This window comes from Camelina sativa, chromosome 2 (assembly GCF_030686135.1).
Source record: "Camelina sativa cultivar CO46 ecotype springtype chromosome 2, ASM3068613v1".
Taxonomy (NCBI): Eukaryota; Viridiplantae; Streptophyta; class Magnoliopsida; order Brassicales; family Brassicaceae; genus Camelina; species Camelina sativa.
The window spans coordinates 2051041-2075259 of NC_141881.1; the positions used below are offsets into that span (position 1 = coordinate 2051041).

At 34.9% G+C, this 24219-nt stretch overlaps 6 protein-coding genes and 1 pseudogene across 13 annotated transcripts; 5 read left to right on the forward strand and 2 right to left on the reverse strand.

Annotated features, from left to right (window-relative positions):
• Positions 1-214: 214 nt before the first annotated feature.
• LOC104714663 (protein FANTASTIC FOUR 1 pseudogene) lies at positions 215-1294 on the forward strand (annotated as a pseudogene). Its single transcript, XR_015566009.1, has one exon. The product of XR_015566009.1 is annotated as a protein FANTASTIC FOUR 1 pseudogene (transcript).
• A 5320-nt stretch (positions 1295-6614) lies between these two features.
• LOC104714683 (uncharacterized) lies at positions 6615-8098 on the forward strand. 2 transcript variants are annotated; one of them, XM_010432119.2, is made up of 5 exons: positions 6615-6925; positions 7017-7121; positions 7227-7386; positions 7572-7664; positions 7793-8098. In XM_010432119.2, exons 1-5 carry the CDS (start codon positions 6833-6835, stop codon positions 7912-7914), a joined length of 573 nt encoding a protein of 190 aa, XP_010430421.1. In that variant the 5' UTR covers positions 6615-6832; the 3' UTR covers positions 7915-8098. The 2 variants fall into 2 exon arrangements, with proteins under 2 accessions (XP_010430421.1, XP_010430429.1); XM_010432127.2 differs by having other exon boundaries at positions 6678-6925; positions 7796-8098.
• Positions 8099-8471: 373 nt separating this feature from the next.
• Positions 8472-10240, forward strand: LOC104714718 (small nuclear ribonucleoprotein SmD1b). Its single transcript, XM_010432171.2, has 4 exons — positions 8472-8616; positions 8755-8831; positions 9702-9893; positions 9984-10240. The coding sequence occupies exons 1-4, from the start codon at positions 8603-8605 to the stop codon at positions 10058-10060; spliced, it is 360 nt and encodes a 119-aa protein (XP_010430473.1). The 5' UTR covers positions 8472-8602; the 3' UTR covers positions 10061-10240.
• On the reverse strand, positions 10162-12669 carry LOC104714704 (uncharacterized). Of its 2 annotated transcripts, XM_010432153.3 has the most exons (10): positions 12531-12669; positions 12388-12454; positions 12245-12283; positions 12105-12150; positions 11630-11711; positions 11351-11548; positions 10936-11265; positions 10698-10859; positions 10500-10583; positions 10162-10413 (listed from the first exon to the last, which is right to left on the reverse strand). In XM_010432153.3, the coding sequence occupies exons 4-10, from the start codon at positions 12116-12118 to the stop codon at positions 10306-10308; spliced, it is 978 nt and encodes a 325-aa protein (XP_010430455.2). In that variant the 5' UTR covers positions 12119-12150; positions 12245-12283; positions 12388-12454; positions 12531-12669; the 3' UTR covers positions 10162-10305. The 2 variants fall into 2 exon arrangements, with proteins under 2 accessions (XP_010430455.2, XP_087335844.1); XM_087479718.1 differs by lacking the exon at positions 11630-11711 and having other exon boundaries at positions 12245-12454.
• On the reverse strand, positions 12643-14727 carry LOC104714698 (uncharacterized). Of its 2 annotated transcripts, XM_019233481.2 has the most exons (9): positions 14632-14724; positions 14321-14509; positions 13858-14166; positions 13608-13769; positions 13437-13520; positions 13257-13347; positions 12998-13068; positions 12863-12901; positions 12643-12755 (listed from the first exon to the last, which is right to left on the reverse strand). In XM_019233481.2, the coding sequence occupies exons 1-8, from the start codon at positions 14665-14667 to the stop codon at positions 12875-12877; spliced, it is 969 nt and encodes a 322-aa protein (XP_019089026.1). In that variant the 5' UTR covers positions 14668-14724; the 3' UTR covers positions 12643-12755; positions 12863-12874. The 2 variants fall into 2 exon arrangements, with proteins under 2 accessions (XP_019089026.1, XP_010430441.1); XM_010432139.2 differs by lacking the exons at positions 12643-12755; positions 12863-12901; positions 12998-13068 and having other exon boundaries at positions 13072-13347; positions 14632-14727.
• A 195-nt stretch (positions 14728-14922) lies between these two features.
• On the forward strand, positions 14923-18480 carry LOC104714727 (uncharacterized). Of its 4 annotated transcripts, none has more exons than XM_010432183.3 (9): positions 14923-15091; positions 15596-15665; positions 15889-16054; positions 16161-16795; positions 16931-17104; positions 17193-17309; positions 17471-17650; positions 17730-17776; positions 17922-18480. In XM_010432183.3, exons 2-9 carry the CDS (start codon positions 15618-15620, stop codon positions 18217-18219), a joined length of 1665 nt encoding a protein of 554 aa, XP_010430485.1. In that variant the 5' UTR covers positions 14923-15091; positions 15596-15617; the 3' UTR covers positions 18220-18480. The 4 variants fall into 4 exon arrangements, with proteins under 4 accessions (XP_010430485.1, XP_010430491.1, XP_019089040.1 ...); XM_010432189.3 differs by having other exon boundaries at positions 16164-16795; XM_019233495.2 differs by having other exon boundaries at positions 14943-15181.
• Positions 18481-18645: 165 nt separating this feature from the next.
• On the forward strand, positions 18646-22747 carry LOC104714740 (hyperosmolality-gated Ca2+ permeable channel 1.7). Its single transcript, XM_019231589.2, has 12 exons — positions 18646-18892; positions 18997-19332; positions 19430-19579; positions 19790-19925; positions 20201-20302; positions 20424-20543; positions 20670-20750; positions 20839-21179; positions 21267-21512; positions 21601-21925; positions 22006-22239; positions 22325-22747. Exons 2-12 carry the CDS (start codon positions 19019-19021, stop codon positions 22586-22588), a joined length of 2313 nt encoding a protein of 770 aa, XP_019087134.2. The 5' UTR covers positions 18646-18892; positions 18997-19018; the 3' UTR covers positions 22589-22747.
• The last annotated feature ends 1472 nt before the right edge of the window (positions 22748-24219 follow it).

The following is a 24219-nucleotide window of genomic DNA, read 5'->3' on the forward strand; positions in this document are numbered from 1 at the left end:
CCGGTCGACACGATTACATTAGGGTAGTCATGCTCTAAAGTCTAAACTCACTATAATAGAGCACTTAAATATATATATTTTAACAGTACTTGTTTGGATGACCAAACTTTTAGTTGTTTGTAGAGGTGTGTTACTGTACCTCCACTCAAGTTGAAACTAGACTCGCAGTATAAATACACACCCTACTCATCCTTTCTAGCTCCCCTTCATCATATTCATCCCATCGTTCTCTTCCTCTCTCTTCTTCTCTCAGTACTCACTCTTCTTTTTGTTCTCTATACATAACACAAAAATGTCCGCAATATTTGGCCAAGCTTACCAACATCTCCCCAAGAAGCAAGTAAGCCAAAATGCTGACTCTGGTGGATGGAGTTTCCTACAATGTCTCTCTGAAACCAAAGGCATTTTCCAAAACAGAGAAGACGACGTCACAAAGAAAACAGCTTACGTCCACCCAATCGAGAAGCGTTCCGTAGCTAAACTGAGCCTTGAGATGTGCACAGAGAGCCTTGGGACAGAGAATGGGAGTGATAGTGGAGATGAGATCTCGTTACTTGCATTTGAAGGCACCAATACTTCAATAATGAGTCCTCATACTGCGAAGCCTCAGAAAGAAACCAACCTTATAGTGACCCGTGAAAACAGTTTTCCTCCACCTTTAAAGTCCGTCAACGGATTCAACAATAGGCGTATGGTGAGGTCATATAAAGAAGACGGTCGTCTTGTTGTTCAAGCGATTAGGGTTTGTCCACCACCTCGTTGCTTTGTATCTGAACGTTGTGAAGGAAGGCTACGTCTCTGTTTATCAGAGAATTCATCACTTAGCCATGATGGAGATGAAGATCAGTTTGAAGAAAATGAATCTGACATCGAAGCTCATGAAGAAGATGAAGATGAAGAGAAAGGAGAAGAAGACTATGCAGAGGATGAAGAAGAAGAGCAAGAGGAAGAGGAGGGCATTATGGGGAATAATGACAACTTTGAGGTTAAAACTGGAAAGAAAAAGTTTAGTAGAAGGCCAAAAAGGAGATGCCATGAGAATGGATGTGAGCCAACAACGATGCTTAACTGGAAGCCGAACCAATTTTGGGTGACCACTTAATAATGGGCAAACTCGACGACTCACCAAATAAATTTATTTCTAAGACAATAATAATTAGTATTCTGGCTTTTTTTTTTTTTTTTTTTTTTTTTATTTTATTTATGTTATGGCAGAGAAGTGTTTTCTTAGTCCCATTGTATGACTACGGCTTCTAATTATATTTATAAACGAAAGCGTGACTTATTGCATAAACATAGGTATATTTAAACCTTCGATTCATATTTCTAGTACAAACTTATGCGAAGATTGTTTACACACACCAATACTTACATACACATAATACATAACTGCTTTTTTTGAATCTGGTAATATGCAAAAACATTCATTGACTAACTCGTTAAATTCTGTTTTTATAAAATCTGAAAAGTGAGGTCCGATTTTAGAGACTCTATGACAGATCAGTAATATAGTGCAACCAAACAGAAGTAACTATAATACATAATCATAATTTGTATTTGAACATTCTTCTCAGGAACTACAATAAATATCCAATATTATACATTCATAATAATTAAAAAGACTTTGATGTATATAGGCGACAAATTCCAACCTGCACGACCACCAAAGCTATTGAACATGACCTTTGTGGCTTCACCTTTGACAATGAACAACAGAGCCGGAGCAAACGAATCCGGCAATCGTGTTAGAATCAACAATGCCTATGATTAACAATGCTTCCAACCCGCCATATATACTCACTTAATTATCATAAGAAACCATTCCATTTTAAAATAGTAGTCAAACTAACTAGAAGAATAAAGTGATAAAAACCAAAAAGAAAAAGAAACAATGATAAAGTGAACCAATTATATAACTTAATTACTCTGTTAAAACGAAAATGGAGTCCAGCCCTTATCATAAAACGAATTTTAAATCTGAAACCTAGGGGTTTTTATTTAACGATTCAATATGTTAGATCAATACATTTATTCAACCATGAGTCCATGACAATGTCAAATTATTTTAAAGAAGAACTAAATATTGAGTATGAGTACGAGTAAGCTTTACACTATTATTGCAGACCAAAATCTTTGTCACGTGTGCATAAAAGTAATAGGAACAAAAAAACTTTGTATGTCCTTTAATTTGTACACGATAGATATCTCTATACTAATTTCACGATATTCTTCCCCTCTGTCCTCGACCAAATTCGTACTATTATAAATCTCGGAATGATATCAAAATAGATTGCAAGTATATGATTGAGCCAATGAGAAGCAGACAACAATACGAAGTATAGTGTCCAATCTTACAAATCTGAAGAGCCATACACTCACTTTGTTCTCTCTGCAAAACGAATAGATGATGAGGATTCTCTACATATGATCCACTTGACTCCGCTTATTATTGACCGAGATCTTTAGGAAATCTCTTCATGTACCCATCCTTTTTGGTATATATATATACATATCAATCATTCATATATATATATATATATATATGTTCGAAAATTATGATATTATATATTTGTATTGAAATACTAATTAGTGACAATATGAAATTAATTTCATTTATATATGTATGATTTGTGATCTTAAATATCATTTTATCAATTTATCTTTTGTTTTCCAAACAGTGTCGTTTGCTATCTAAAAAAATTTATATACTTTTTGTAAATACATGAAATAATTTTCTGTGTATGATTAGTAAAGTGAAGTTTTATTATATAAAGTTTGATGTCAAAATTACTAATTAACAAGATTGTGATATGTGTCAATTGTATCATTCAGATGTTGACACATGTCAATTTTAAATTTATTAAAATTATAAAAAATAAAAATGTTAAAATTCAAAACCTACCATAAAAATATTTTATATAAAAGTAAAATAGAAAAGAAAACCCAACTTTATTTAAAATATGTAAACAGTTTTAACATTTAGAATAAAACCATTATAAGGAAATTATATATATATATATATATATCATAAAATTCGAAAGTATAATATTTTTTACTTATTTTAATTTTAAGTTGCTAATTTTACAAGAAATAATATTACTTTTTATATAAGAAAAAAATGATTGTGAAAATTATACAATTAATTACTGTTTCTAAACAAATGTAAATACTCACCTTTACACAAAGAAAAATATTGTTGAAAAGAAAACGTAAAAAAAATAGATTGTCTCATATTTTTTTCACCAATCAAATCTATATTAACATTTTTGAAGTATATTTTGTGTTACGTTGCTTATTTTAATTTTTCTTTACAACATTAACCCCTAAAAAAATTCCACAAATAACATTGCAGAGAAACTCAAATACTAAACTTTCTTAAATTGACCAACATTTGTTACCTTTATTGCCATAAAATCTTAACAATATTTATACATTCCGATTTTTCCAAAAACAACTCTACCCATGGAAGTTTTAATCCCATAAAATCACCAAAACTATCTTTAGAGATTTTGTTTGTATAGACTTTCTATATAAATTTTTGCTTTACATATTTTGATTGTAAAATGTAGATTTAATTATCTACATTATTTGATTTGAGGTACTTAGGGGTTGATTCCTCATATTTCTCACATTAAAATAAATAAAACTAAATAATTATCCCGTGGTGTTTCTTTAAGTTATACTTATTTACAAAGTTAATCCTTAAAAATTGCACATACAAACAGAATCAATTAGATTCCTAAAATGTCTCTACAAATTTGGTTTATAACTTCCTAAAATAATTTATATATTAAGAAATTTATTACACTTAATAACATATGCCAAAAATATCTATACAATATTTTCTTATTTTAAAAACTCTAATATTCAGTAATAACTATATTGTTTCATATGAACAATTAAAACTTTAATGGTTATTAATATGCTGATAAAAAATGCAAAAATTATTATTTCACGAGTTAAATCTAATAAATTAGAGTATTTATAATATAAATTAATATGTGGTATACTGCATAATAACTTTTATGGATATAATTCTTTCACGGGTTAAATCTAAATAACTTCAAACTTACGGATTAAATTTAAAAACACTAAAAAATTAAAAATATATTAATATAAGAATAATTTTTTCACGGGTTAAATCTAAAAAGCAGTAAAAATTTATATATTTATAACCATAAGAAATTCGATACGGTACAAATGTAACACTAGTATAAATAAAACTAATTAATTGTCGCGTGTTTGCGGTATACAACTGATCAAATTTTATAATTAACAGTTAAAATACAATTATACAATCTTAAACACTAAACAAAATAAACAAAATTAACAAACAAATACAATTTTTTAAAATTTAACTTTTTTTTTGTTGTAAATATTGTCCCGCGGTGTACCGCGGGTTAAAATCTAGTAACATATATAAATTGATTGCTCTAGGAACATTTTCAATTTTCAAAATTCAAAGTTCAAACTCTTTTTTGCTGATGTCAATTTTATTTTATTTCTTGTAAACGTAATTGGGTTCTATATTTAAAAGTGGGCCGAGACTAGGCCCAACACAACTGGCTCTCATCATGCCAACAGAGTAAGCTAATGACTATACTCCGAAAGGCTGGTCATGTGAACACTCAGCTCTACAATTCTTTATTACGTACTTACGCTAAAGCAGGCGAAATGGCACTCATAGTTGAAGAGCGTATGGCAAAGGATAATGTAGAATTAGATGAAGAGACTAAGGAGCTCATAAGACTAACCAGTCAAATGCGTGTGACTGACATCTCCTCCACCATTTCCTAGCCTAAACGCTGCAGAGTTAGTTTCGGTCTGCAATTTCCACAAACCGAGGAATACAGAAAACATATCTGGAGTGATCCATGTTGTTCTTTTGGCAGTATTGAGAGAGGAGAGCTGATCTGTTTGAAGAATAACGTTCTCTCAAGTCCTGACCAATCTAGATACTTGGCTTGAAGCAGTAATATTCCACTTGCTCGGAGAATTATAGCTTGAAGAGAGTAATCTGCCCAAAAGCTGCAAATGAATGAAGTTGCTTGCAAAGGTCACTGTGAGTTATTCCTTTGTTTTTTGTATTATGTTTTCTCAATTTAATATGACTAAAAACTATTTTGTATTGTGCCAATTTTATATTCTTGGTTCTCTAAAGTAGTGATGATGTCAAATGATCTTTGAGAGGTTGACTAACTGAAAAACCTACTTCAACTCGTCTTGTTGGGTAGTTATGACTTGTGTAAGCTTCAAAGACTTGTGTCCAAAGTGGATTTGTTCAGCTCCAAACAGTTAGTCAACTATTTTAACCATAAACCCATATCCATATAGTTGCAAGTAGGAGCTACAAATCTTAATATTTTTTTTCTAAATTTTGATCTTCTACCTAAATATGATTAGTATAGGACTCTAGCATTTATTAAGCTGGTAGGTAAACTACATTTGTGTACCCATAAAACCTTAGACTTGGGATGTGTTTGAATCTGATTCCTCTGTTTATTTTTAATTGAAGTACATGGTTAATTGTAAAACTATGATTGGCAGGTTAGAGCTAGCAGAATTAATAATTACTTAAACTTATCTCCAAGATTAGTCATGTAGTCTCACGACTAATCTTGATATAGAGCCCACTTGAGGTAAAAGATCATCGTAAAAGAAATTCGAAGAACTTGGGATGGTTGGTGAAGGTTGTTAAGAAGAAGTGGCGCCGTTGGTCATTTGATTTTCCTAACTTTTCATTATATAAAGATATGGATTATGGGATAGTAGATGACTTATAAATGATAAAAAAAAAAAAAGTCATTACTTTTTCTTCTGCCCATTTTTATAACATACTATAGTTTGCTCTGAGCTCTTTAAATACAAAATTTAACGCATAAAATTGGCTTCAATCTTGTGGTTTAGGTTTCTTAACAAAAGAAAAAAAATGGAAAGTAAATCTGTAAATGGGCGCCTATAAATAAGGCGATGATGAGATGTACAAGAACAAGTAATGCGAAACAAAAAATCACAAAGAAATGATAAATATATTAGTTTGTAGTTTAAGTAAAACCCTTGTTTATTAAGGAACAGTTTGAATTAGATCATTAAACATTAAAAATCGAGGGTAGGCGTTTACTTAATACAACTCAACCCACTCCCCGACATGACCTCCTCAATCTTTCTTAGAAACTATATAATAATTTAACAATATAACAAATACTAATATAAATTACTTATGCGCTCGGTTTTAAAAGTTAACTCTAAATGGAAATTAAATAATTAATAGTAATAAATATTTTGTAATCTAGTAATTATCTATTAATGCTAACGTGTTACCCCACGGTTACAACGCGATTTATGTGAATAATCGACCCAAAAAAAGGGCTTTCCAATCCAAAGTAGGAAACCGATAATGATAAATTTGTTTTGGTTTGAAAATTTGAAACGAAAGCGTGTGTGTAACTCTCGTTTTAAACCTCGTCGTAGTAATGATGAAACCCAAATTCAAACAATTTCGTCTTTGTGATGTCAACGTAATAATTAGTTTTCTATAAATAAGAAAAATTGAAATGGCGGCATTAAAATGATCTTTCTTATTATAAAATAATTAGCATTGCAACCAATTCGTCATCATCGTCTGTTCCTCTACTTTGCTAACCCCGTAGTGAGTAATATTTATAGTTAAGATTCAGGTCAGAAGTTGGGGGAAAAAATCAAAACCTCTTCTCTTCTTTTTTCTTTTTTTTTTTCTTTCTCAACAAAGAAAACTTTTCCATTGAGACTCTTCCTTAATCTTCTTCTTCTTCTAAGATTGATTCAAAGTGATTAGTATATTCGACAATTTCAAATGGGTGAAATCATCGGTCACAAGGATAGGCAAATATGGTCACCCTCTCATGTTCTTCAAGATCCTTTATTTGATCATTCCAACAAACATCAGGTTTGTATATATATCCTCTAATGGATTATTATCATGTTAACTTTTGTTCTCATTTGTATATATGAAAGTTGATGGTAACATTTTCATATAGTTGCACAAATCTGTCAAGAACCATCACCACTACCACAACCACAACCACGGTAACGGTGGATTCCGCCTGCCCGGCGCACCTCCTCTTAGAGAAACCTTTTCTAAGGTAATTTTTTTGGATTTTTTTTTTTCCCAAGCGATTTGGAGAAATATCATTATTGAAAATTTAGAACTAAAATAATGTGTAAATATTTTGTGTGTGTGTTTGAAGAACTATAACTCAAGACAAAAGCAACAAAGTAATTGGCAAAGGAGCAAAGGAGAGGACCGTATGCAAGCATTTTTCTTGGTTTCCCCTGGCCGTACAACTTCCGGTACCGGAGTTTTTCTTCCGGCCACTGCTTCTCATCCCCCTACAAAAAAGAAATCAGGTTATTTATTAATTAATCAACAGTAATTATCTATGAACAAAATAGTGCATATTGTTTTCCAAGAGTATTAAAAAATTTTACCATCCCGAGGTCTTCAACATTTTTTTTGATTTAAACTCATTAAAACATGATTTGGTGTTACAAAATTTTGAGTAATATTGACAATAAAAATGAAATGGTCACAGCTTGTTCGCCTGTGCTTCTCCCGACGCGTGTAGTTCAAGCACTCAACCTCAACATTCACAACAATGGCATCCATATCTCTCCTCCTCATTCAGGTTTTTTCTACTGACCATTAACTTTTTTTTTTTTTTACTTTTTTCCTCAATGCCATATAACCTTATAGTTTTGAAATGCATTATCTGTTGAAATTGTAACAATTTGTTCTCTTGTTGTTTGAATGTAGTAGATATTCGAGAAAATAATTTGAAGAAGAAGAGGGAAATGTTGGTAATGCCTATGAAAATTGAAGTTGAAACTCCGATTGACTCGCCGGAGAAACTTCTACCGGATGAATGGATTTATTGATGACCCGAACCAATCGAGCCTAGCGTGGTGTGCCATTGACCAACTTTACTTACTAATGTGAACAAAGTAGAATCAAACAAAACAAAATGAATAAATATCATTGGATTATTATGTGCAGTGTGCTGTATGCTTTGTTACCATTGGATTAGTGATAATATCCAAATAAGATCAACCCGTTTTGTTACTGTGCATATCCTCCCTTCTATTTACCCTTAATAAACTTGCACAATTTAGTTAGTCACACACAATTTCTAATGGAGTTGAATACAAAACAATTTGTTTGACAAAAACAAAGAGGAATACTAAAAAATTTTAGATTGACATTATTCAAAAAATGTGATTGTTAAAAAAAAAAGTGATGCTAAGATTTCAAATCAAATTATTCAAGTTATTAAGAGGTGAAAAAAAAGTTTTTCTTCTCTTTAGGGTTGTTTTTGTTGAATAAAAAAGTTGAGAAGGATGTTTTCGTTAATTTAAAAAGAACCGGGGGTGTAACCAAACATTTTGAGAAATAAGAGACCGTCGGTGTTAAAAGAATAATCTCTATAATAATTAGTAATTTTAGTTAAAACATAAAAAAAAATCCCCAATTCCTTGCTTTCTCTTCCTCCCGCTCTCTCGCTTCTTTTCGCCATTGCTCTTTTCCTCAAAGCCCTAATTTGCGTCTCTTCATCGTTCTACTCTCACCATGAAGCTCGTCAGGTACGATTCCTCCTTCTTTACTCTGTGATTCTCTCTTTCTTCGGTTTTGATTTGACTTTTGCTTCGAAACTTTTGAGTGTTTCCTTTGTTTCCTTCGCTGTTTGATTTTGGTATCGGGGGGTTTTTGTTTTTTCGCAGGTTTTTGATGAAATTGAACAACGAAACAGTTTCTATTGAGCTTAAGAACGGAACCATTGTTCATGGTACCATTACAGGTACGTTTCTTCTTTACTCCCATAGCTCTATTTAGGGTTTTGCTTAGAAAAATCTGCGATTTTGCTTCTTGTAACATGGACCTTTATTCACAACTTCTGAGGTGTAATTTTGAGTTTAGCCAGAGTGTTTGTGCCCTAGTTATGATTTGTTGGTGTTAACCGGAGTGAGACTTGGTTGAGTCAGATGCAGATGAATACACTAGATCTTCCTTTGGAGTTGAGGTTTATGACTTTTGTTTTAGTTCTTCTTCAAACTTTGATTACCCATGAGCTATTTTAGTTTCTCCTTTGATGGTTTTAACTACTGGAGTTCACGAATTTACAAATTCTGAGGTGTTGTTCTGTTATTAGTGATAATGCCTGACGAATTTGAGTTACGCCGAGTCTTGATTTTTGACCTGGAGATGCACTGTGGGTGTTGACTCTCTTGTTTGCAAGAACTGAATGATACTGGTCTAGTGAGTTGCAGATGATACATTAGATGCTGCTTTTATAGTTTAGGTGTATGAAAATGCTTGGTTCGTCTGAAACTATGGTCACTCCTAAGCAGCTTTATCCCAGAAGAAACATGATCAATGTGTAAACTTAAGATATATCAAAGTCGATGGGAAGGAGTTTTAGCACTTGAGAGGCCCTCTTCTTTTTTTCTTTCCTTGTAAAATTGTCTCGGAATCTTTCCAAAACAGTTATGCTCTGGCTTTTTTCATCTTCTCATTTAGTCTCATCAACTGGTTGATTTCCTTGTCCAATACAAGTGTTATGTCGTGTTAATTGTTTTTTTCGTATCCTTCTCTGCCATCATTTTGTATAGAATGCAATTATCAGTCACCACTAACCGGTGTTATATCTACTTGTGATGATTTAATGCAGGTGTTGATGTTAGTATGAACACTCATTTAAAGGCTGTGAAACTCACTTTGAAAGGGAAGAATCCAGTTACATTAGACCACTTAAGTGTCAGGGGAAACAACATTCGCTATTATATTCTTCCAGACAGTTTGAATCTCGAGACTTTGCTGGTTGAAGACACTCCAAGAATCAAACCCAAAAAGCCAACTGCAGGTAGCAAAACATTTCTGTCTCTAAACTATATGCATGTGTTTTCTTTTGCCTATAGACTCTCATATATTTTATTGTTCGCTTTGGTATCAGGGAAGATCCCAGCTGGTCGAGGACGTGGGCGTGGAAGAGGTCGTGGACGTGGCCGTGGTGGACCTGGTGGTCGTTGAGCATTTTGCAGTTACCAAAAGCTGGGTCTTCTTTTTTTTTTTTGTAACATCAGGATTGTAAAAGATCTATCTTGTAGTGAGATGTGGTGTCATGAAGACAGTTTCTTGCTATCTCCAAAGTTTTCATGATTTTGAGATTTGATACGTTATTGCCAAACTTACAGCACTCAGTTCGTTTTATTATTGACTCTCATCATCACTTTATTACAACACTTAGGGAGTTCGAGAAATCAAACAGCCAAAGGTTAAACTAAGATAGAGCCTTTCATGACAGTCACAGCTTTCCCGGTGAGCGAGACTCTCTGCTTCTCCTTATCATAATGAACCTTAAGTGTTCCACTTCTTCTTGAAGCCTAAAAAACAAATTTGTTGATTCAGTAAAATATGTGTTGCTTCTTCACTTCAAAATATTAGGTACTTTCAGAGTTAGAGGAATTACCGCATAAGCTACGAAATCACACTTGTTCATCTTGATGCTCCAGTAATGTGCTAATGAACAGTGTGCACTTCCACATACAGAGTCCTGGAGGAACATAAGCACCACAGCAAAAGAGGTATAAGTTTAAGACGTTGGTGTTATGTCTGCGGCTACGACAAGGAGAGTTGATCTCATGAAATAGCAGATTAGTTTCTTAACCTCATTGAGTCCTAATTTTGGAGCAAAGAGTCGACTGCAGAAATCAAACGGAGATCCTTGGGGAGCAGCAGCGGTAACAATCATCACTTTGCCAGGGCATTTCATTAAATCATCCACTCTTGGCTTCAACTCAATGACAGATTCCCAAGATGAAAGCACAACCTGTAATCAGATTCTATAAAGAACAAGCATATAATATAAAGTTCAAAAAAGTAAAAATAAAATATGAAATGCATACCATGATTTGATCTGTTGAAGTTGTTTTGGAAGCTCCTTTCAAGGGTTTAAATGTGAGTTTATCTGTTTTAGTGTCTCGAACATCGACGATGGTAGCTCCGTCCAAGACTTTAGAGAAGATGGAGACATCACTGGAGCTGTACTCAAAAGTTGTGATCACAGGGAAGTTCACTTCGATCAAGAAAGATCTTCTTGCATCACAATCAGAGAGCCTTTTAGCAGTTAGAATCCCCGCGTGGGTCGAAAACTCGACCGTATTAGAAGAACTAGCCAAACTGTTTGAGAAGATACTGTGAGCAGATGCTAATGTTGCATGACCACATATATCCATCTGTAAAAAATCAAATAAAGTAAAAATAAAACATCTTATAATATGAAACAGAGGGAGGAGTAGTGTAATAATATGCAAGACATACCTCAGCTACAGAAGTGAACCACCGGAGAAGAAAGCGTGGTGGACTGGAGCCGATGATCGAAGTAAGAAAACAAGTCAAGGGAAGGTCAAACTCAGCAGCCAGAGACTGAAGCCATGCATCGTCTTTCTCATGCTCCTCTTCAAGAAAACACACTGCGGCTTGGTTCCCCTTGAAGGCTAACTCAGTGAATGCATCGACCTGTGTTTAGCAATATTCACTAATAAAGTTACCAAAAGAACATTCATTGATAACACAAAGAAGGAAGAAAGATACAAATACCACAAAGTACTTCACAGGCAAATTCATTGCCATTGATGTTTTTGTGTCTGTTTTTCCCATTGATGTTTTTGTACGACCAAAGCTACAAATTTATAACATTTTTAAAGGTTACAAATTCCTAATGTCACTTTATCATTTTGGAGTAAACAAAATCTTGGAAAAGCGAAATCATTAAACTTTTTTTCTGTTTAATTACTGTTACATATCTTGGCTAACAGTTGAATTGGACTCGATCATTATGGAAATCTGCATAATTTCAAAACTTCAATTTTATAATGAGGAAAAGACAGATCACTAATAAAGTGACTACACTAAAAAATAAGAGCACTTAAGTATGGCATGTTGATGGTTTATTTCATTATTCTTATGCTAATTGTTATATTAGATATAGGCAAATAGACTTAAGTTGTTGTCAACAACTACAAAAAGAAATGAAAGCTGAAAATTATGTGACGCTACTAGATGCCAAGCTTACCACTCATTACTCATGGTTCATGTGTTCCACGTCCCATCTACAGAATCTATTCCAAAAGGAGTTGGAGACCGAAAAGGTAAAAATAATTGATTGGTAAAAATAATGTGGGAATACAACTTTTTCTTTCAATATACCCATACCTTTCTCCTTTGTCAACTCATCAACAACAAATGTCTTGTCTATGAGAGGTGGTCAAGGCAAAGACGCGGCACCAGAGAACGGTTAGATCATTGGATACATCGGTTTTTGACCTTTTTGCGTTAAGATGCAGTTGTACTCTTACCTCATTTATCTTAATCTAGGCTCTAGTGATGTGCCAATGCACAATGTTGCAGATCACATCAATCCACCTACAAAAAAAGAAGTGATATTTTTTCCATTGAATGATGAGGAGAGCAATTGAAGTATTAAAGAATGATGCAAGACCTCGATGAAGCAAGTATGAACCACGGGAAATAGAGAGTATTGGAGCTGGTGATCGTAACGAGAAAACAAGTCATGGTAAGGTTGAACTCGGCAGCGCAAGGGACTGAAGTCAGGCGGCGTCTTTCTTACTTTCATCATCAAGAAAGAACACTACTGCAGGTTTCCCCTTGAAGGATGAATCGATGAATGCAACCGGATGGTGATAAATCCTACATTAACGTACATCTATACCTCTTCTTTTATTCCAAGTTGTTATAATGTCCATGTGGATAGCCTAACTAAAAAGGCTAGCACACGGGAGCCTATTCTCTTAAAGCTTAATATACCCATACCTTTCTCCTTTGTCAACTCATCAACAGCAAATGTCTTGTCTATGAGAGGTGGTCAAGACAAAGACGCGGCACCAGAGAACGGTTAGATCATTGGGTAAATCGGTTTTGTCCGTTAAGATGCATTTATACTCTTACCTCACTAATCCTAATTGAGGCTCTAATGTGCCAATACCAATGTTGCAGACTTGCAGATAACATAAATCCACCTGTAGAAAAAAGGAAGTGATATTTTTTCCATTGATTGGTCAACATTCACAGGCTATTATAATACAGCTTACAGATTTACAAGACTGACATGATTAAGCAGAATTACAAGTACAAATATGAAAGCGTCCACAAATTAATTGGCAAGTTTCAACACATTAGATAATCTCAGATCAGACCAAGACATGACCTTCCATCACAGTCACGGATTTGCCTCTAAGGAGAACCCTCTGCTTCTCCTTGTCTAGATGAATCCTAACTGTTCCACTCCTACGCGAAGCCTAAAGCAAAATTTCCAAAAACTCAAAATCATTCACAAGGAAGCACTACTAAACGCTACACAAAAATTTAAAGAGATAAGAGAGATTACTTGGTAGGCTAAGAAATCACACTTGTCCATCTTGAGGCTCCAGTAATGTGCCAATGCACAATGTGCACTTCCACAAACAGGGTCCTGTACAACATTCAACACAGTTCAGTCACAAACGAAATCATATCCTTTGGTGTTTTGTTTACTCGTACGATGCAGCTACTCTTTCACCTCATCAACTCCGAACTTGGGAGCAAAGTATCGACTGTAAAAATCATAGGCCGATCCTGCAGAACCAGCAGCTGTAACAATTATGCCATCACAGGGGCATTTCAATATATCATCCATTCTTGGTTGCAAATCAGTTACAGATTCCATAGATGGAAGCACAACCTGCAAGCAAGTTGCATAAAAGAGTAAATCAAAAAGTCATACACAGATATTACAACGCAATGCTCGAAGTAGAATAGGGAAAGCTTACGAGGAGGTTGTTAGTTGCAGTAAGTTTTATATCAACAATGGTAGCACCGTTCAAGGCCTTAGTGATCATGGAAGAGGAGACATCACTGAGATTGACATCACAAGTTGGAACCACAGGGAAGTTCAACTCGATGAAAAAGGATCCTCCTTTCACTTCACAATCACTGAGCTCTGAAGTAGTATCATCCAAAATACGCTTAGCAGTAAGAATCCCTGATCTTGTGACAAACTCAACCTTGTCTGTGTCAACTAAACCATCGGAGAAGAGACAATGAGCAGATGCCAAAGTAGCATGACCACAAAGATCCACCTAAAATTAAAAAAAAAAACAGCAACTGATAAAATAAGCCTTTGTAATCATCACAATTAGAAGAATCAAGATAGACACAAATCAAAAGGGTCTCTCAAACATTGAGTGAGCAATCTGAAGTTATTAAAAAAATTAAAACTTTGAAAAGGTCAACCTCGGCTAAAGGGGTAAACCAGCGGAGACTGAAGCGAGTGGTGGTGATGGGAGTAAGAAAACAAGTTTCGGAGATGTTGAACTCGGCAGCGAGAGACTGAAGCCACGTGTCGTCTCTCTCGTTGTTGTCGTCGAGGAAACAAACCGCAGCTGGGTTCCCTTTGAAAGCCAAATCAGTGAAAGCATCCACCTTTATTTTTTTTATTTTGTATAAGAAAAAAAAAACAGTTCTTTCATCAGTGAAGTGAAGAAGAATCTGAAAAAAAAAAATACAAAATTGGAGAATTGAGAAGAGAATAATAAAGTAAGTACCACGAAGTACTTGACAGCTTTCTTCTTCTTCCCCATGTTATTTTCAGAAGAGACCCGTAGAGTTTTTTTCCTTTCTCAAAATCAATTCTTAACAACAAGTCATATGCTGTATCTGTAATTTATTATTTTTAATAAGGCCCATTTATAAATTAGGCCCATATTTTAAACCCAAAAATATGGGCCTAATAATCCAAATAAACGTCGGTCTAAACTGAATAAACAAAAAAATTGCCTTCTACGAAAATACCGAAAGTACCCTTATTGTTACTTAGCATCGTAAGTTTCCGTCTTGTTGCTCTGCTTTCTTTATTATATTGGTTTTTGGTTTGGGTCCTCTCTCTCTCTCTCTCCAAAGAAACAAACTCTCACAATTCCCGAAAACGAAAAAATATCTCTCAATCCGAATTTGCGACTTTTCCGCTACCTTTTGCTCTGTCAAAAACGTAAAAATCTCTGAAAGGTTCGTTCGTTCGTTCTTCTCTGATCTTTTATTCCTTCTTTTCGATTCTTAAGATTTGAGAAAAACAAACCCATCACTGACACCCTCGAGGTTAATTTTGATCAAAAAAACCTCTTCTTCTTTCTTGTTCTGTTCTGTTCTGTTCTGTTCTGTGTTGTTATGTTTCGATTCCCAAATCTTTTTCACGTGATTCTTATGGTGTCGTGTGTGTATATATATCTCTGGATCAAAATTAGGGTTTTAGTGTCATTGTTAAATCCTAAAAAACGCAAAATTGATTCTTTGATGCAAAATATGCAATCAATATTCTCTAGTGTCTCCAAGTAATCCTTTTGGGGTTTTTTTTTTTGGCATTAGTGTTGTGTGATGATACTTCTCTTAAAAGTTATTGTCTTTTTCCTTTTTCTTTCTGTATTAACGTAAGACAACCCAGTAGCTGTTGTGCCATTATAACGCAGGAGGCATAATCGTTTGTTTGTTTTTTTTTTTGCTTTTTTTTTGCAGATTTAATTGATCTTGTTCAGTGATGGGTTACAAAGAGGTTTATTCAGCTCTTGCGGAATTGTTTCCACAGGTTAAAGCTCTTATCTTTATCTCCTCTCACTCTCAATTTGACTCGTGGTTTGTGATTTTTGGTTATGATATTTTCATTAATAAGCAATTGTGTTTTATAAAGTTAAGACACCAGTTGTTTTGTTTTGTTTTGTTATGCCATGATTGATCAAGTACTCTTTTTACTCGGTAGTTTTGTTTTGGAACCAACTTGTATCTTTATCTAAAATCTGATTTTTCTACAGATTGATGCAAGGCTTTTAAAAGCTGTTGCTATTGAACACCCAAAGGATGCTGATGAAGCTGCAGCTGTTGTTGTTTCTGAGATTGTTCCTCTCTTTTACCCTAATTTGGCTGATGATACTTCTACACCACCTGACAACAATTCACCCGCTCATGTCCCCAACAAAGGTACTTGTTCTTTGATATGATCAATCAGATTTTTCCTGTTCTGTTATTTGGACTTTTTGTACATTCGTTGTTTGATGTGCTGATGAAGTGGCTGCTGTTAATGCAGTAGAACGTGATATGCAAAATGGTGCGGTGACTGTTTCAGAGTCTGGTGCTTCGTCTTCAGGAACCATTTCTCTGGCTGTTCATTGTGACCATGAAACAAGGGCATCAGTCACTGAATTTTATTCTAGTAGGAACCAGTTAGAAAGTGTGTTTCCAATTGGTGATCTTGATTTTCATAGCAAAGCAAGGATCGGGTTGAGCGGATCGGTTGAGCCTAGAGTGGTTCCTTCAGAAACCCCTGCCTTTGTTCAGGTGGGAGACAAATTGACTAGCGATGGTTGCCAAGGTGTTGAGTTTCACCTTACAGGTAATCAAGCAGAAGCTAGCACAAGCCGGGATGCAGACGATACTATGCATAAGCTGATTTTGGAGATGACACAATCACCTCGTTTTCAAAGTAGAACTGGGAGTTCACTTGACTTGAACGAGGCATCAAGTGGTTCATTGGCTGTTGAAAATAGTGATGCAGAGTTGAGTGGTTCAAATCTCGTGGACGAGACATCAAAGGGCGCTTTGGCAGTCGGAAATGGTGAGCTAGAGCTGGGGGGTTCTTTTAGCTCTGTTGTTAGCAGATCAACTCACGGATGCAACATTGCCCACCTTGAGCAGATCATTGAAGATGCCAAAAGTAACAAGGTATGCTATTGTGTATTTTGGACATTTTATAATTTCAGGGAAATAGATTATTATGAGGTTATATTTGCTGTGGGGGTGTTTGCTTTTGCGATATTTTAGTATCATGCTTTTCTTTTTGATTTTGTGATGATGTAGAGAACCCTGTTCACTGTGATGGAGTCGATTATGAACCTGATGAGAGAAGTTGAACTTCAAGAAAAGGAGGCAGAAAAGGCGAAGGAAGATGCTGCTAGAGGAGGCTTTGATACTCTTGACAAGGTTGAGGAGCTGAAGAAAATGCTGGAACGTGCGAAGGAGGCAAATGACATGGTGACTTTGTGTTACTTATATTGTACTGATACGTGCTTGTTAATGTGCTCAGATTTTTAATAGCGAACTAATCATCTTTATGTCACAGGATGCTGGAGAAGTTTATGGGGAGAGGTCGATTTTGACCACTGAAGTTAATGAGCTTGAAAATCGCCTGCTCAACTTGTCAGAAGAACGTGACAAGTCTCTTTCTGTTCTTGATGAGGTACATGCTCGTCACACGATTTAGATCCAACTTGATTTACTCAGTATTTCTATTTTGTTAATTTGCAATTCCATCAATCCTTCTTAACAATACACTGTTAACATCCGTTGTTTCATACTGTAAGATTTTGCTGATTGTCTTATTATTTGGGGTACTTTTAGATGCGTGGAGAACTTGAAACAAGACTAGCGACAGCGCTGGAGATAAAAAATGCTGCTGAGCAAGAAAAACAGGAAAAAGAAGGTTCTGCACGCAAGGCATTTGCTGAACAAGAAGCGATCATGGAGAAAGTTGTTCAAGAATCAAAGCTTCTGCAGCAGGAGGCAGAGGAAAATTCAAAGGTAACATCACTGCCTTGAGGTTCATGGTTCTGAATTTGAAGTCACAATGTTATTAACTTATCTTGATCTATTTCTGCAGCTGCGGGAGTTCCTTATGGAGCATGGTCGGATTGTTGATTCCTTACAGTAAGTCTGTTTTCCTGACCAATAAGGCACATCGTTTGGAATCTGTTATATATTTGCTGTTTAAATGTTCATAACCTCATGGTGAATCTTGTCTGGTTAAATGATTTTAACTATTCTTTAATCTCTTTGTACTTTGCTTGAACAGAGGAGAAATCTCAGTGATCTGTCAAGACATCAGACACTTGAAAGAGAAGTTCGACAACCGAGTGCCATTGAGCCAATCAATCTCCTCAAGCCAGACTAGCTGTAAACTGGCTTCTTCCGCATCATCCATGAGAAGCTTATTACTGGAGAAGCCATTGGAGGCATCTTATGAAACACCCGAAGCCTCGATCAGCGACGACGAGAGGCTAAAAGCTTTGGTTGATGATGATAAGAAAGACGAACGTAAGGAGCTGCTGGAAGATGGCTGGGACATCTTTGACAAAGAGCTAGAACTCTAAATGTCTTGTCTCTAGAGAAGATTCAATCTCTTTATAGAAATAAAAAAAATCGGTGTTAAGAATAAAAGAGATATGAAAGAGCTTTTGGATTCTGCGTCTATTGTCTTCTATATAGAGTAAAGCTTGGATCTTTGAGCTTAACCTAGCAGTAGTCTAAACATCTATTGAGCTTTCTTTTAAACTCTTCTCAGTGTACAGTTTGCTTTTGGTGTTTTCTTGAACTCTCTCTAATACTCCAAACTCAAAAGTTTTGTCATAGAATTTTGAGACTTTATCAGTACTAGTAGTATTCAGGTTCACAATCTTATTATCTGACTGACTTAATGACTTGATAGACAATATACATACACTCTTCTTTTCTATTTCGAGAGAGAAGCAGAAAAATTCGGAGAATAAGATGAAAATGTCGTTGGAGAAGGAGAAGGAGAAGAAGAAGAATGACAAGAATGTCCTATTGTATTCTTCTTCTTCTTCTTCTTCTTTCTCGAGACCGTTGGTTGATTCAGTGATATGAGTTCGTTCACAGAAACCTTCAAGGCGCCATATTCTCTCGTCTTCTCCTCTTTTCTCGGAAAATTTCAGTTTCTCACAGTCAATCGCCAATTCCATTTTCCCTGGAAACTGTCAGAACCAAAAAAAAAAGAAAAAACAAATCTTTTTCTCCCTCTCTCAGGTAGCTTTCCCTGAGATTTCATCTTCTTTTGAATGTAATGCTACAAAATTGAAAAAGAAAGATTAAATTTTTTTACTTTTTTTTTGTTATCTCGTTAACAACAGGATTGAGAACGTTTAACAGAAGATGGCTTCTATACAAGATATTGGACTCTCTGCAGCTATCAATCTCATGTCTGCATTTGCTTTCTTGTTTGCCTTTGCTATGCTGAGGCTTCAGCCTGTTAACGATAGAGTTTACTTCCCGAAATGGTACCTCAAAGGGATACGAGGAAGTCCAACTCGTTCTAGAGGAATCATGAACAGATTTGTGAATTTGGATTGGACTACTTATGTAAAGTTTCTTAATTGGATGCCTGCTGCGCTTCAGATGCCTGAACCCGAGCTTATCGAACATGCAGGGCTTGATTCTGCTGTCTATATCCGCATTTATCTTCTTGGGTATGTATGCCATTGATCTTGAACACGTTCTCGTGAGGCACAAGCATGTTTTGAATCGTGCTTCACGCTAATATTTTGTTCTTGTGTTGCAATGCAGTTTGAAAATGTTCGTCCCAATAACACTACTTGCTTTTGGAGTTTTGGTTCCTGTCAATTGGACAGGAGAAACGCTAGAAAATATCGATGATTTGACATTCAGTAACGTCGACAAGCTGTCAATATCGAATGTTCCACCAGGATCACCGAGGTATTTAAGTGACATGTTTTCACATATTTCAGTAGTGCTTCCTTTCAGCTCAGGGCATATATATGTTAGCACCTTACCAAGTTTATATCAAGTGGACTGTTTTCATCTAAAAAGTGTTTATTTTTCATCGAAGTGTTGACAATAATGCTTTCTTTTTTACAAAGTGTGTGATGGTATCAACTAAGACGCCTGGAAGTTTCTTGGTTCCAGGTTTTGGGCACATATAACTATGACATACGTGTTTACACTCTGGACTTGCTACACATTATATATGGAGTATAAGGCTGTGGCTATTATGAGACTGAGACATCTAGCAGCAGAAAGTCGTCGCCCTGATCAACTCACGGTGAGTTATTCTATCTATTGCACTTATCTTTACTGTTCTGTAGAAACTTACTTCTCTTTTCCTTGCTAGCTTCACCACTCCTCAAATACAGCTTTGAACAAAGATCTTGAAAACATATTATATAAAGCATAATGTCTTCTATGTATGCTTTATGGAAAATGGTTCTTAGTGTTCTTAACATTAACAGCTAGGGCCAGCGTTTTACATACCCCATAGGACCTGCTTTTTGCTACTCCTGTTTGTTCTTTGAAGTATTGCCATCTACGCTTTTGCAGGTACTCGTGAGAAATGTTCCTCCAGATCCTGATGAATCAGTAAACGAGCATGTGGAGCACTTCTTTTGTGTAAATCATCCAGATCATTATCTTTGTCATCAGGTACGTTTCTTTAGCTGGCATGAATGGTAAAGTCATCAACAATAAGTCGAAAACCAATTAAAAAAACTATATGGTTTCTTCCCTTGAGTATGTCATGCGTTTTCTTATTTGATGTTCCCAGGTAGTGTACAATGCAAATGACCTTGCAAAACTAGTCGCACAGAGAAAAGCTTTGCAAAATTGGTTGACTTACTACGAGAATAAATACGAGAGGAAGCCAACAAATAGACCAACAACAAAGGTACCTCTGTTGCAAGACTATTTTTAACCTTTGAACACATAGCTATGGTGTAACGTTTCAGCAAAATGACTCTTTTGAATTTCATGATTTGAATTCTCGTCGGTAGTTATTTAATGTATTATATAGACAGGTTATGGAGGTTTTTGGGGAACAACAGTTGATGCAATTGACTTCTATACTTCAAAGATGGAGGTTCTGGCTGAGAAAGTATGTACTCTCACACCTTTAGAAGTACTCTTCATACCATTTACATCTTTACTAGAAGTGCATTCGTAAATCTTTTACATACACACAGGAAGCTGCAGAAAGAGAAAAGATCATGAACGATCCAAAGGCTATCATGCCAGCAGCATTTGTTTCCTTCAAATCACGGTGGGGAACAGCTGTTTGTGCTCAAACGCAGCAATGCCACAATCCAACAATATGGTTGACGGAATGGGCTCCCGAACCACGAGATGTTTTCTGGGATAACCTCGCTATTCCATACGTTGAGCTCTCTATAAGAAGATTGCTCACAACAGTTGCACTGTTTTTTCTTATTTTCTGCTTCATGATTCCTATAGCATTTGTTCAGTCTCTTGCCAACCTTGAAGGGATCCAAAAAGTTCTCCCTTTCTTGAAGCCCGTTATAGAAATGTTAGTCCCCATTTCTTTGTTCTTGACCGTTGCCTTGGAACTTTGATCTCTCATGCCATTCATTTATTGACTGCTTAATATATGCAGGAAGACTGTGAAGTCTGTAATCCAAGGGTTTCTTCCAGGAATAGCGTTAAAGATTTTTCTCATCATACTTCCGACTATACTGATGACAATGTCACAAATAGAAGGATATACATCGGTTTCCTATTTAGATAGAAGATCAGCTGAAAAGTATTTCTGGTTCATTATTGTCAATGTCTTTCTTGGAAGCATCATTACCGGGACAGCGTTTCAGCAGCTTAAATCTTTCCTTGAGCAACCACCAACAGAGTAAGTACTTTGGTGAGATGTTCCCATTGTGTCAAATTTCCAACCTGATAAACACAACAACGACTGATCTCCACTTTTCTTTACTTAGGATTCCAAAAACAGTTGGTGTGTCAATCCCAATGAAGGCCACATTTTTCATCACTTATATCATGGTCGATGGTTGGGCTGGCATTGCAGCTGAGATACTCAGAGTGGTTCCATTAGTCGTTTTTCATTTGAAAAACACGTTTTTGGTAAAGACAGAACAAGACAGGCAGCAAGCAATGGATCCAGGTCATCTTGACTTTGCAACATCTGAACCACGGATTCAGTTCTACTTCTTGCTAGGCCTTGTATACGCTGCGGTTGCGCCCATTCTTCTTCCATTCATTATCGTTTTCTTTGCTTTCTCCTACGTTGTTTTCCGGCATCAGGTACCTTAAAAGTATTATAGTATTCTTCTTGTAAAGCATACCTACAATATATGTCATTATGTCTTATCTTCTGGTGCAAGGTTATAAACGTCTACGACCAGAAATATGAGAGCGGGGCTAGATACTGGCCAGATGTGCATAGACGTTTGATCATATGTCTAATAATATCACAGCTTCTGATGATGGGTTTGCTCAGCACAAAGAAGCTGGCAAAAGTAACAGCTCTGCTTCTCCCTCAGCCTATCTTAACCTTTTGGTTTAACAGATACTGCGCAGGACGGTTTGAATCGGCCTTCTCAAAATTTCCCTTACAGGTGATTAAGTCAAAAACTCTTGAAAAAGGAGACCATTTTCATATAACTGTTTTAACTGACTTTTGGGACCTGGCTGCATTAACAGGAAGCAATGGTGAAGGATACACTAGAAAAAGCAACGGAACCAAACCTAAACCTAAAGGAATATCTGAAAGATGCTTACGTGCATCCGGTTTTTAAAGGCAAGGACTTTGACCGACCACGAGTAGTTGATGAGGAAGAAAGCAATCCTCTAGTACCAACGAGGAGGACTTCTCAAGTTACAAGCCGATACAACTCAGAAGCTAGTAGCTCTAATACAGCCACTCCAGTAGCCAACAAGCACACTGGCTCTCCCGGGTCAATGTAGCGAGCTGTGCTTCGGCTCTTTTCACTGTTGTAACGGTTCAGACATTTTTGTTATATGATGTTAGAAAAGATAGAAAGCTTCATTGTTGTAGATGTTGGGGGAAAAAATTGGTTCCTTCGGAAATGTAATTGTTGTTTTATACATATTTGATTAAACAAACTCTCAAGACTTGTGCTTCTCGTGTGTACAGTTTCAGAGCTTAATATACACAAATACGTCGACGTTTTATCAGATAATCTTGTATACAGTAGATTCAAAACGAAGAAAAAGAAAACTTTAATTAGTTAAGAAGTCAAAAGAAAATATATAGAGCTACTCAACTTAAGCAAAGTACATTAGCGTAAAAATGTTAATGTACAAAAAAGAAGCAAAATTTTTTTAATTTATATTTGCATTTCTAAATAGTAGTTAACATAAATAAGTATTTAAAACTCTAAAATTCAGTAATTACAATTGGTTGACTATATTATATTATTATATATTTATGCAAAATTGAATATTAATAAGTAATTTTTTAGATTATATACTATGAACAAATTTTTTATTGCAGAAAGAAATAAATTATATTAAAAATGTGAGAAAAGCACAAATTTTAGTTTTATCCACAATTTTTAGACGATAAAAATTATCTAATTGTTAATTATATACAAGAGAATAATTATGGGACATAAATTTTTTTCTAAAAATGGCTAAATCAACTGCTCCTCCAGAATGACTGGTAATACCACTTAAGGGACGAGATATCTTTGTCATTCTAAAATAGTTACGCGTTGGTTTAATATGTGCAATTGTCCAAACTAAAACTAAATTAAAATCTGATATTTGCATTTAGTATCTTTAAGCATACGACTATCGTTTAAAAACTGCAAAACGATCATTTTATATCTATTAGCGTACAAAAGATTAACGATGTCTAAAAAATGTACTTATCTAAATATATTTTTACATTTACCATGTAAGTAAACCAAATATATTATTCAACACTATTTAAAATTTTAAAATTATAAAAAATACATAAATCAAAATATTTGATGCATTCAAAATATAAATATATTAATTACAATATGTGTCATCTCGTTATGTATCACCTAGTTAGCGTATTATTTTGCAAACCTTTACAAAAAAAAGTGATTCTTGTAAAAAAAAAACAATTACACCATATATAATATATCTGTTATAATTTTCAAAAAAAAAAATTGGAAACTAATACTTTTTCAAGAGATAAGATATTTTTAAAAACTTTTAGTTGTCAATGATATATTTTCAAAAAATAATAAGATTTTCAATTTTTTTTTAAAAGAATACATTTTAGTGTAGATAAATACTTGGGGGTATAATTTATTTTTGATATTTGTTTAGTCGACATATAATATATCTGTTAGTAATTTTCAAAAAAAAAAAATGGAAACTAACACTTTTTCATGAGATAAGATATTTTTAGAAACTTAGTTGTCATTTTCAGAAATTAATATAATATTTCAATTTTTTAAAAAGAACACATTTAAGTGTAGATAAATACGAAATACTTGGGGGTATAATTTATTTTTGATATATTTTTGAGTCGACATAATAAAGGGCGTCAAAGTAGTTTTGGTATTTGTTTCTTTGGGTCGACATAGAGTCGTCGGGTA